The sequence below is a fragment of the Mytilus galloprovincialis genome, chromosome 4 (genome assembly GCF_965363235.1).
Source record: "Mytilus galloprovincialis chromosome 4, xbMytGall1.hap1.1, whole genome shotgun sequence".
Classification (NCBI taxonomy): domain Eukaryota; kingdom Metazoa; phylum Mollusca; class Bivalvia; order Mytilida; family Mytilidae; genus Mytilus; species Mytilus galloprovincialis.
The window spans coordinates 58,891,045-58,904,188 of NC_134841.1; the positions used below are offsets into that span (position 1 = coordinate 58,891,045).

The 13,144-nt window shown below is 29.5% G+C and overlaps 2 protein-coding genes across 3 annotated transcripts in view; one reads left to right on the plus strand and one right to left on the minus strand.

The window, feature by feature from the left end:
• LOC143072550 (uncharacterized) overlaps positions 1-13,144 on the minus strand; it is a 43,645-nt gene that overhangs the window by 5,199 nt on the left and 25,302 nt on the right. The window contains exons 4-5 of the mRNA XM_076247536.1: positions 8,500-8,729; positions 1,842-1,914 (exon numbers count right to left, since the gene is read on the minus strand). Of these exons, the coding sequence (XP_076103651.1) occupies positions 1,842-1,914; positions 8,500-8,729 (303 nt within the window). The remainder of the gene's footprint in view (positions 1-1,841; positions 1,915-8,499; positions 8,730-13,144) is intronic.
• LOC143072551 (uncharacterized) overlaps positions 4,441-13,144 on the plus strand; it is a 105,484-nt gene continuing 96,780 nt past the window's right edge. For both annotated transcript variants that reach the window (XM_076247540.1, XM_076247544.1), the window contains exon 1: positions 4,441-4,498. In XM_076247540.1, coding sequence (XP_076103655.1) covers positions 4,469-4,498 — 30 coding nt within the window. In that variant the 5' untranslated portion in view covers positions 4,441-4,468. The remainder of the gene's footprint in view (positions 4,499-13,144) is intronic.

The window sequence follows — 13,144 nt, forward strand, 5'->3', positions numbered from 1 at the left end:
GATATTTTTCTAGTAACGTTAGGTAATTGTCTATATGTTTGAACCAAGATTAACTATTGTCTATATTTTTGAATCAAGATTAACTATTGTCTATATTTTTGAATCAAGATTACCTATTGTCTATATTTTTGAATCAAGATTACCTATTGTCTATATTTTTGTAGATAACCAGTGTTTCCAGAAATCACAGAATCAAAATTTAAAAATCGTTGTCTTTTGAATGATGATCTAACTTTTTATTTTAAAGAACTGTAATCTATTATAATTTCGACAATAAAATCCAAATGAAAGTAAAAGTTCAAGATTGAAATTGTTTGTTTGTTTATCGGTTGTTAACTGCAACGTTTTATTACGCGTAGAGTTGAATAGCTGAATATTTATTAACGGAACACAGCTAAAATTGTGATACAGTTGTTAATCCCTCTAGTATGAATTTGGAAAAACATATATTCTCTATCACAGTTTTTGTGGAATGATTTTATAAATATTGCAAAATGCTGAAGTATTGCAATATACTTTCGTTGAATATTAATATACATTAGCTCAATTAAGCTATTCAGTTAGATTGCCTTATATATATATACTGTCTTACGCTTTAAAGTTCTTTACTAACTGGCTTTAAGATGGTTTGACTAGTGCATTCTGGGTGACGTTAAGTCCATGAAGCGCATTTGACACACGAATTTATTTTGTGCTATTTTCAATTTCTTGAAGCACATTCTTGAATTTTGAATTTTATTTACAAGTTTACTTATAATGAAGTTAAAGAAATAGATTCGTTTTCAGGGAACAATTTCATTAATATGCCATATGGCTGAGGTATTTGAACTTGTTTTTGAATTTAAGATGGTACCCAACACCTTCACTAAAATTGATTTGGCTTGTTTAATTTTCATAAAATTTTGACAAAGTATTTGCTTTGAACCTTTGACAAAAATAAAAAAAAAATAAAAAAATTTGAACCAATTATTTTATCAGAAAAATTACACTGGTTATATAGCAGTTTGACAAACACTAATGTTGGTCATTGAGAAGCTTAATATTGCCTTCACAATGCAATGTAATTAAAACGTTTAGCTGATTTTACAGAGTTATCTCCCTGTAGTGTTAGGTACCACCTTAATATTAAATATCTCTTGAATTGCATTGTGATATCATATATTCTGTATATCATGTAAACGCTGCTGAATAAATGATTCATTGACATTACCCGACAATTGTATACACTTAAGAAAATATAACTAAGTATTACGCAAATGTTTGCTTCATACCAATATTTGTATTTGATTGTTATGTAGTATGCATAGGAATGGCAGTATAATTCATTTAGACACCCGAACATAACAGTGATAATTTTTTGTATCAACAGCTAAAAGAAAAGAAAACTAAACCGGCCATTTGAACTTTTACACAACTTTGAAAAAAAACACATTCTGTTCTTTTGGTGATTTTCCCTTTCACGGGGAAAACGAAAGGTAAAACTATCGTTTTCTGTTTTCTAGACAACGTCAGAAAGAAAAAAACTAACCGAGATTAAATGAAATCCCGTAAAAGTAGTCGCAGAGAAAACACAAGAAAAGCACTACAATTAAAGATAAGGATGACAGATAGAAAATTAATATAAATAAACTTTTCTTTGTTTACTTTCATTGGGTACAGGCGGCATATCAATATATACATTTAAAAGAAATAGAGGTGGGCTTGAATCTTCGACTTATTGAAATAAAAGCATAATAAATTAAAAGATGAACATAAAATTGCTCATAAAAAAGATGTTGATTCTAAGCGTTACCTTATCCTTTTAAAAAAAATTGACATCTATTTACAAATATTTTACTTACCGTATTCGTTTGAAGAATTAACCCAAGATTTTAACTCAGGCACATATGTCATAGGAGGTCCACGTGTTATGTCCTACAAAAGATTAACAGAAAGGCATCACAAATTGAACAGGTACATAACAATCTCTCTATTTGGGTGTCACATCTTATTGGGAGATGATCATCATATCTCGTTGACAGTTACATTTTCAATTGGAAATTTCAAACATTCATAAGTATATGAGTTAAAAGATAAGTAAGTACGTCTTCTAATTAAGGATAAATTTAAATGGTATTTAATTGGCCTTGTCGTAGTCACTTCAAATACCGTTTTAAAATATACCAATGAAAAACATTCTAGCAGTATTGTTACAAAACCATATTTTAATTCCTCGAACTTAAATCATGGACAGTTTTTCATTTAAATATATATATGTTTAATTATGTTTTGTGATCTCCTATGTTTGAAATATTTATAAAAAGAAGTATTTTCACTGTATATATCAATAGTGTACAGTAGAACTTCCCACACTGCGATCCATTAAAATAGTCTATAATAAACATATATCGACACTGAAAAATGAAAGGATTTAAAAGCATCTTTCTTTTCGGAATATTGCTTTCTAAATAATAGAAACAGAGCATTTGAATTCAAAGAAATGAAACAGATTATTTATTTTTCTCTTGAGATGTTTTCCAAAGGTCTTTTGAATTTGCAGCACCAGTATTTCAATCAGATATGAAATACACATGAACATGTATTATCTTTTGTATCCGAAATCTAAAATGTGCTATTGACCAGACTTTGAAATATTTGAAAGCGAAATATTGTTAACTTATTTCTCTGTATGGGCTAATAACACGTAGGCTATTCTTTAATTATAATTATGTAAATTAAGGCGACAGTAGTTTACCGATGTTCACAGCTCATAAATATAAATCAAGGTTGCAAACAAACCGACTTAAAAATGAATTGTTTTACATTGTCATACCGGGGCCTTTTATGGCTGACTATGCGGTATGGGCTTTGCTCGTTGTTGAAGGTCGTACGGTGAACTATAGTATAGTTGTTAATGTCTGTGTCATTTTGGTCTCATGTGGACAGTTGTCTCATTGGCAATCATGCCACACCTGCTTTTTATATTAAAAATGAAAGCCATTAGTATATCGGTTAATTGATCCAATTAGATAGTAAAGGGTATACAAAGCTAGTAACACGAAACCATGAATTAATTTTTATTTACCCACTATCAATTTTAAATTGCTGATTTAACACAACCGATATGATTCATTAACCTACCGTTAGCATAAAAGGCTCTTCTCCAGTACTAATAATACCGTCATCCATGTCAAATTATTATGAAAATTATTCCCTTTTAAGAAATATTGTATCATGCATCTTAAGTAGGTAGACGATATTAAATGCACAGTTCTTTATACGCAGTCAGGATAACTTTTGAATACCGTAGTTCACAAATGTGATATTCCATTCAATCTCATTTGAGCGTTTGTTATTTAGGTCTTGAACAATTGATACGATAACCCTTTAAAAGGACCTTTGTCTTCCGTGTCACAGACGATATAGTAATTTAATTATCCAGACGAGCTTAGTACAATGAACTTGTTCATAGTGACATAAAGAGTATATCTATCAATATTATAAAAATACTACTTTATTTTCGTTTCCATTATGCTTGTACTTTTAATTTTGTATTGTAACTGAAATTTGAGCGCATAGATACGAGCTGTACAATACAAAATTCAAACTTCACCTAGTTTTATGATTGAAACCGGAAACACGTGTATTACAACTTAGTAAATGGAAATCACTCCATGGTTTGATAAAGTCATAACACCAAGATCGAAAATGAATGATGATTACACATATAACAAAACATATAAAAATCAAATCAGGCGTCGTCGCAGAACGATTGAAAGCGATACTACACAAATTTTGAGATTGCCATTATAAATTGGTTGATCGATACGATGTGTTTGTGACTCCACCGACAAGATACATTTTGTCGCGGTCATAGATCTATCGATATTAGAATAGTCGTCTGATATGTAAATTTACATGTTGTGACTTATTCATAAAGATTAAGTTTGCATGTTTTGACGGAATTAGGCCTCCGAGAGTTCTTAAATATTTTCAACAAAATTGGCGGTTGAATTTATGTTGTTTTGACACGTCTCGTTCTACATATTAATATAATATGCAATGAATTGAATGGGTGCTCAATATCATATATCAACTTATAAACATCGTTATGCAAAAAAACAGACCTATATGTAAAACTGTATGCTAGATGTAAATATTATAAGATAAAATAATGCGACTCAGTTACTAATAAATAAATAAGAACTCGTGGCAATCAATGTTATCGTTAATCATTTATTATTTTAAACAGTAATGAACATTACATATAAATGTTAAGGTACACTTAAATAATTCAACTAGTTGTATATTATGTTTTAGTAATACTATCTTTAAACTTTATTCAGGCTTGAAATTTGATCCGGCCAATGATGACAATTTGATGAAAAAACAATAAAAGGTCATATCAATATACATTTAATGTAAATAAGCCTATTTTAAGATATTTCTGTAAATTGGTCACTATGTTTGATCCAAATATTCTGCTATAATGTACTATGGAAAAGTAATAAGAGCAAAGGTAGGAATTTTCTATTATTTTGACTTACAAAATTGAAAATAATATGTTTATTTTTGCTGTTTTGAATATTGAATTTGACCATTCTTTATTTTCATTCATATCTATATACCTTCATATATGCTGTTCAAAAAGATTAATAATGATATATATTTAAAAATTGTATTTCTTTTCCAAGTTTAACACGTGTTAATGAGCAATAACATACGATTGCTGTCCCACAATATGCATTAAATTTACATAATGCATCAACAAACATATAACATGAACTTGAGTGTAACCCTTGCTTTTCGTTCAAGAAGTTGGTTCAATAGTTATTTTAAAAATGTTTCAATCTTTAATTTTCTTATATTCAAAAGTATAACAACAGCAAAATACAGCCATATTATAAGTTACATGCTAATGATAATAATGAATTCATCACTGTTTAAAGCAATCATGATTTGGCTGACTTTTACTTTCAATGAATAACAAAAGTCTAATCGGTCGTACTTCTTTACCAATTGACCAGTGTCCTGCCTTTTAAATTAACCCTGGCTCCTTTTGGAGTTCAAGAGATTCCCCCAGTCTCTATTTGATACCTAGATTTGTCTCTTCTGATTATAATAGATTTACAAGCTTTGAACACTGCTGTCACCTATATCTACCCACAAGTATTTTCTTTTTGACATTTTATTTCGGAAACTTTAGCTTAAATCGTATAACTTTATATATCACAACAATTTCAAAATAAAACTAATGAAGAGCAATATCTATCAGGTAATTTGAAAAATGAAATAATTTTGTTTTTAAAAGAAGCATACTAAGTGACAACGAAATTCACCCAAAACAAAACAGCAAATAAAACTGTATTTTTTACATCTGTTTCAGTCGGATTTACATACACCTATATATAACATACAGTATTAGTATTTTTCTTATAGCATTATGTACATCGGAAACCAATTGAAGGGAAAAGACTGCATATCATAATGAATAAGAACTCGATATTCAGACATTGCTTATAGTTGATATCAGAACGTTATTATATCGGTTTTAATATCCCTTTTATCACTGATAAAAATATATATATTCTCACAAATGACATTGAGTAATTGTCAGTTTCTTTTCAGTATTATATAAAATAATGACACGTTTATATAGTATTTAGTGCATGTCTTTGAAATCCGATTACATAATAGTTTTCAAATCCGTTTCAATATCTGATATTTGATTTGATTAAGTACTGGCAATCACCCTTATGACATTGATACAGATTTGCTGTAGATTGCAACCACTTAAATTGTACATTTTCCAAAACCTACGCTTATCCATTTGCTACACGTCTAGACATCGGTCGTGATTTCTTTTCATTTTCATAAAAGTTTGCTCTCTCAATCTATCAAATAAGAGCTGCAGTTCAAAAAGTGCAATACGTGTTGGTTTTGATTTTTAAAAAAATCTGTTAATTAATACTTGCTTTTTGCAATGCCGAAATCCTAATTTTGTAAATGTTGTGTTGATTTACTTAAATGGTTTGTGTATGTTACTTCAAACATTTTGGCACTGAGGGTTCTTGAAGAAAGTTTACTTAGCATATATGTCGAAGGTAGCATATTACATTTAAATTGATATTGGCAAAAATCATCCCTTAAATGTTTAGATTAATGTGTCTATTGACAATAGGTACACAAATACTTTTTTCTGTGCAAAACTTTGTTGAAGGGAATTAAGTAAGAACAAGTGTTAATTCTTACTTGAATACACAAATGTAAGTGCTTTACAATATTGCAATATTGGACGCAATCTTCAGAAGTATTATACATGTATTTGAAAGATTAAACCTATCTCTTCTATATCCATGAGGCTTTTTTTGAAGTCAGTCAATTTAATATATTAAAGTGTTATGAGATTTTTTGCCATATAGGTCAGTTAATTATTTCCTTTTAATTGAAATCTAAGCTTTCCCGAATCATTAATCTCAACTACACGATGACTAGAGCTATATCAATTATTCAAAATATGTAGTTACCAGATTAATCAGTTTCCTCTGCTCTATCGCACAGACTACAGTAATTGTCGTTAAATGATTTCTATGAACAATTGAAATATAAATTACATTTTAATATGTTCTGATATTAAAATATCTATTTTCCCCAACATTTGTTTGTAATCATTGTTATCTTATCATTTGTTCCTATTTCAAAATTGACGTTTATTTATGATGACATTTATGTAGAAATCTAATTTTCACACAATAGAAAAATATTGTATTGTTTTTTACTTGTTTTGTTTTTTACTTGTCTTGTTTCAAACTTGATTTACGCGATTTGAACATTTGTTATCTTTTGTACTCATTTGTTTCTGATTGTAGTTTCAGAAGATGCGTATTCATTTATCCCAGTACTTAAAAAAGTAAAATCATAAAAATACTGAACTCCGAGGAAAATTCAATTTATATGATTGGTTTCAAATGCATTTCTTATATATTCATAAATATACTTGATTGAACAGTTTATTACCGAAACACGTGACAAAAAGAATTTGATTTTTAAACCTTAATGTGTATTATAAGTTATTATAAAAACGGTAATTTAACTTGCTTTATACAGCTATTGATTGATCCATTGGTATCCCCACTTCATTTTTATATATATTATAATGTAGTTATCAAAATGGGATTATAAAGACTTGGAGGAAATCATATAAATACATAACGTGTGTCGCATGAAATGAAATTAAAGCATTCAACATATTTTCAAAAACTTAATGTCACAGTGCATGTTTCTTCTATGAGACATCTTAAAGAATAAAGGTCCTCTAAAAACCTGCAGAAAAAATTAATGACTGCAAAAGTAAAATACATGTTGTTAAAATGGCAATTCCGTATAACGATGATGACTAAGGAACACCTAAAATTCCGAAAATGTACCAAATCTGTCTTCCATCAGCTGTGTCTGGGTAGAAACCCTTTATATTTTAAAAGTTATAAAGATTCAATGATCAATTAATTTAGTGAACAGTAGAAAAGCAAAAATACCGAACTGCTAGGAAAATTCAAAAGATGATAATTCTCTCATCAAAAGCTCAAAATAAAAAGCTCAAACACATCAAACGAATCGACAGTTATTATCAAATTCTTGATTGGAACCGGTGGTCTAAACCTGGTTTCATCGTAAGTTAGCTAAAAAAAATTAATAGTATGGCAGTTGCATATAATTGTATTATATTCATAACACTATGTGAGCGAAACAAACAGACATAATAGGTGAAAAGGCTGAAAATTGTGGTAGAGCAGTCAACATAGTGTTATATTTGTAATCAGTCAAAAAAAAAAAAAACCCACAATTATATCAAAAAGAAGAACAAACAAAAATCATCAATCATAACAAAAAGAAAAACCAAATTAGCATAACGACACTCACGACAAAGCACAGAGGCAAACATTTAAGACTAGAACACAAACAAAATGACCATAGCACAACGACCCAATAGAGGGATGTTTATTTACCACGACAAAAGAGTATTAACAAAAATAGACTAAACAGTAAAAATTAACAGCATACCAATGGATAGAAGACTATAACACTTAGTTAAAATGATAAACAACATCATAACCTAGAATCTATACTAAAAACAACCGCATCATGGGTATTTCATGTCGGTTCCCAGTATATACAATTGGACTATTGAACCAGAACTTGTGTGTGAACGTGTTCTTAAAAATGTTACTGATCTCCCAGTATTTTTTGCCTAGATTTGTATCTTCTTAACCGATTTATGAATGAGATTTGAATATCGGTAAAAAGTAAAATAACAAAAATACCGAACATCAAGGAAAATTCTCAACGAAAAGTCCTTTAGCAAACGGAAAAATAAAAAGCTCAAACACATCAAACGAATGGATAACATCTGTCATATTCTTAATTTGGTACAGGAATTTTCTTATATAGAAAATTGTTGATAAAACATCGTTTTATAGCTGGCGTAATTAACTTCTGTTGTCTAAATTCATAACAACTTACCTCGGAGTCTCCAAAAGCATAACCTGGAATGGTACTGCTAGGTCGATCTTCTATATCGTCACCTGGTACTCCTCCGTACGGTGTCAGAGCTCTATGTATACCTAGTGATGTATGGGGTCTTAGTGGTGGTTCGTCCTTTGGTTTAGGCTCTGGCCAACACAACCAATGGTAATCCTTAGGCTTGTCAGTTAGTGCGTCTGGTACTGGTGTAGCTACCGTCGGTATTTCGTCTGCAAAACAAAATTATATTTATGGATAATGTCTTTAATAGAAATATTCGGCTTGCGTCTAAGTAGCGTTGTAATCAAGAATCACTTTACATTCCAACCTTGTTGGGAATTTTATAAATTGTTCTTCCAGAAGCTCGAAATGACGTATAACAGCATGGTACAGATTGACTTTAAGATGTCGTACGAGATTTTGTGTACCCTCTCTATCAAAGTATTCAACGTATTTGCAATGGTTCTAAGAAAGATTATATCAAAGTGTTTGCATTTTAGTTTACACTAGTAGTAGATATTAAATCAATTTATTTCTAAAACTGTGGTGACAAGCAAGGTTCATCAATTTAACCCCATTTCATGTGGATATAGACTCATGATATTTGGTTGTCAAACTATTTTTGTGGAAACATAGTCTTTCAAATCAATTTTAAACGATGAGTGGACTAAATAAAATACTTCAAAGTATGGTTTAAATTTCTTATTGTTTGACAGGTGTAAGATATTAACAATTACAGGGGATAATAAGATTTTTGAAAGGTATATTCGTCGCATAGAACATCACAAATAAGACATTTAAACAGTATTAACCACTACTTTAGTAAAAAAAAGATTCTAGATAAAATGATTTAAAAGGTTAAAATGTGATTAAAAGATTTACCCGATGAAATTTTAAACAAATATTTAAATTGAAAGGCAATTAAACTGTAATGCATATAACGTTATTCCAATTACAACTCAATCATCTAAGGATACTACTATAATTTGGATCCATTATAAAATAAATGTATATCAATTTTCAAATCACACGTTCTTGACTTTAAGATTCACTGAAGGTATTTTTGAGAAAAGCATTCATGCCCACAGAAGAAAGTTTTTCTAAACACTGTTATTATTTTAAATAGCTGAACAGCAGTTGGTAGCTTTACATCAGATTTTTTTAATAAACAACTGCAGTTAGCCCTTATACAACTTTCCGTATTTGATAATACATTATTAAACATAAGAATCTGACTGAATTATAACGTTAATAAAATTTCATAATGTATTTTGAACACATTTGCATACGTCCTTATTTTGATAGAAATAAAATTGAAAATAAAAAAGGGGGAAAAACCCGACAGAGGGCTATGCGTATTTCCATATTTTTTTAGTTACACAAAAACCACGAGATTTTTTAAAGGGCACTTTAAATTAAGGTGTACGCGAAATTGAAATTTTTCAATTATTCCACTAAAACGGCTAATAATCTATTAATTTTTCGTCAACATTATTTAAGCTGGGCCCATAACTCGTCATAATTTATGCTCTATTCTGTAAATCTTTACCGTGACATTATCATTTCAACAAATCAAAGTTCATTCATCGCGTTAACTCAATTCATACTTTACAAGGTATAGTTTTAGAAAGTAATCATGTGTATCAATTATGACTTTTGTATATAAACAACATCTTGTTAAATCATAACCAAAAATAAAAGTATCAAATGAAGATTTATTAGAAACATCTGCTGTAAGCATTAAAATCGATAAAGTATGCATGAATATTGTTGAGATTTAATATACTGGTGTTGTCGCATAAGTTGATTGTCATAATCCTCATTTAAAACACATATTATATCTTTACACATTAGGAGATGGTATTTATCCTGACCTGGTATAAATAAAATGTTTGTAACTTGGGTAGACTGTCATAATCTAGACTTGTTTAAAACTTTATATCTTGTTATTACTCGATTTATTTCACTTGATTGGGCGGAGTTTAACCGATTCGCTTACAATAAACCAGTCCATTTATAGATAGGTGTTTTAGGATAAACTCATCAATGAAGTCCAGTCATTGTTTTGTTAATTCCTTTGATGACAGTGAAAGGCGATTAGAAATCAGTAATAATTATAACGGCAATCATTCTTATCACACACATCTTCAAATAAACTGTCCTTATTCAAATTAAAACAAAGCTCCGCCCGATCAGTTAAAATAACTTCAGATATGGTTGGGTAGAACGTCTAATCCGGGCTTGGTACATTTATACTAATCATGTCACATATAGTTACTTTAAAAAGGTGGATAATCACTTAATCTTTCGTTAGATAGAACTTTCGTATACTTTTTCAAAATGTATATTTTATCGTGCGTTTGTTGTTTCATAAATATAATAAAAAGTGTGGGTCCCTGTACTACCAGTCGAGCTTCTAGTTGTGCTAAAGTGGCCATGTTTTGCAAAAAGTATTCCTGAAAACGCACTTTTTTGTGATTAGTAAACAGTATGTATGTTACAAGTAAAAATTCAAATAAAGATTGATTTACAAAGAAATTAATATAAGAGTTATCTCTTTTACATGGATAAGTTGAAAAATCAAATATCGAACAAAAACGAACATTTAGTATTTCAAAAAACAATCTTGATATGATGATAAATCAAATATTTTTCTATAATCTAAAAAACAAAGTTATTCGGTCACAAAATTTTCGGATTCCAGAAAATAATACTGCTATTTTATTATCAAAGATGGTGAAATAAAGTAATCTACCTTTAAAGTTCTGTCAAATATACACCTTTTCAATATACTAAAATGTATTAACAGTTTTGAAATTTAAATAGTAGCAATACTGGACTAAATCAAAAACCCACATTTTTACATTTGAATAACATAAAGATGGTTAAACCTAAAATATAAATATACATTACGCTGCGAAAAAATAGGATCTGAAGTGGAACACTCAAAATAATCTTCTTATATTTATCATTTCAATATAGCCATATACTAGTATAATATATAGTTTCTTACTGAAATATGGTATACTGTATCGACTTATTCGGTTGTGTACACACATAATTATTACAAACAGTCAAGAAAATGTAACATTTGGCAACAAACATCAACATGATAAATGTGTAGTCCTTTTAAATTGTATGTGCATTTGAAACGGAACAGTTGGTTTCAATTTAAAAAAAGTACCTCATGCTCTATGGCAAATTTTGAGAGAACTCAATACTACTTTCACTACCTAATCAAAACCTCAATATATAGTATATTGCTGAATGGCAACCCTTTTAATATATGTATAAACACGAATTAAGTAAACAATAAAAGATATGATATGTTGTGAAGTAGTTTCAAGCATGACCACAAGAATAGCGAATGGCATAATAAAAAAAAATATCCAGTCCTGTGCATCAATAAAATACTTTGTATGCCAACGTCCATGCGAGCAGTGTATCCGGATAAATACTATAAATTAATTCTTTATATAAAAAGGCTTAACTAGTTTTAATCATTATAGAGTTATCATTGCTCTTTCCTTACATACAATCGTTCTTCTGTTTAGAAAAAATATTTTTTGATACATTTACTGTAATAAAAATCAATTGTAAGCATTTGCAGTTTAAGTCTTTTGTTTCAAAAATTGATTTTGTGTACACAAATAAAATGTAAGCAGAAAATGTCTGAAATATTCTATAATGCCTTTCAAGTGGTAGAGAATGATCAACATTAGTTGTCGGTTTATTTAAAATTCATTGATTCATTAAGGTTTTACAGTTCAAGTTTTAATGCTGTGATAAACAATTTGCAATTAAATGTAGTTATTCTGGTACAAATCGAAAAAAAAAATATTAAAGGTACAAATCTTTTGAAAGATTATGTTTTAATCTGCTAGAAAACGATCTAGATTAGCGATAAAAATATATCTGACCAATTATCGTACGGAAGACAACTAAGAGTGAAAAAAATGTGTTTTTTTAAAGAATGTCAATTGGGTTTTTTTTACAAACAGTTTTACCAAATTACATTCTACTTTACTGAAAATAAAAATAAAGAATATCGAGGTCAGTTGAAATAGCGTAAAGTTTATCGAGTTGAAACATAATAAAGATAATCAATGTCAGATCTAAATATTGATGTCATGCTTCAACAGATACGCTGGAAGAAAACAATAAGCGTAGCAATTTACAGACAAATATGGGAGTGATAACACAATAATTGTGTTGACTCTAAACGGACTTCGACAAAGTTAGTCGACAAGAGCATTCTCGCATGTGGTTGCATAACTCGGCTATCCAATGTCCATCATGGAAGCTAGGAACAAAGATGCCTTCAGTTACATGTAATTGTCGAACGTGGACTGACATAGTCGTTATCGTAAACATTGAGAACCTAAGTGCAATTTGTTAACAACTGTTAACGAGTTTTTGAAATGATAATTTCAGTTGTTTATCGTCTTTCCGTATGTGATGATTAGAACCCAATACTTTCAACAGTTTTTTTAAACTATGACAAATGTAAGGAATGAAGGCAAAAGTAGTATACCGATGTTTAAAAGTCATATATCGAGAGAGAGAGAAATAAAGGGCTGCGCTTTAGCGCATGATACGCCCGTTGCTCTTTTAACTTGTCTTTTATGCTTTAAATGAATTTATA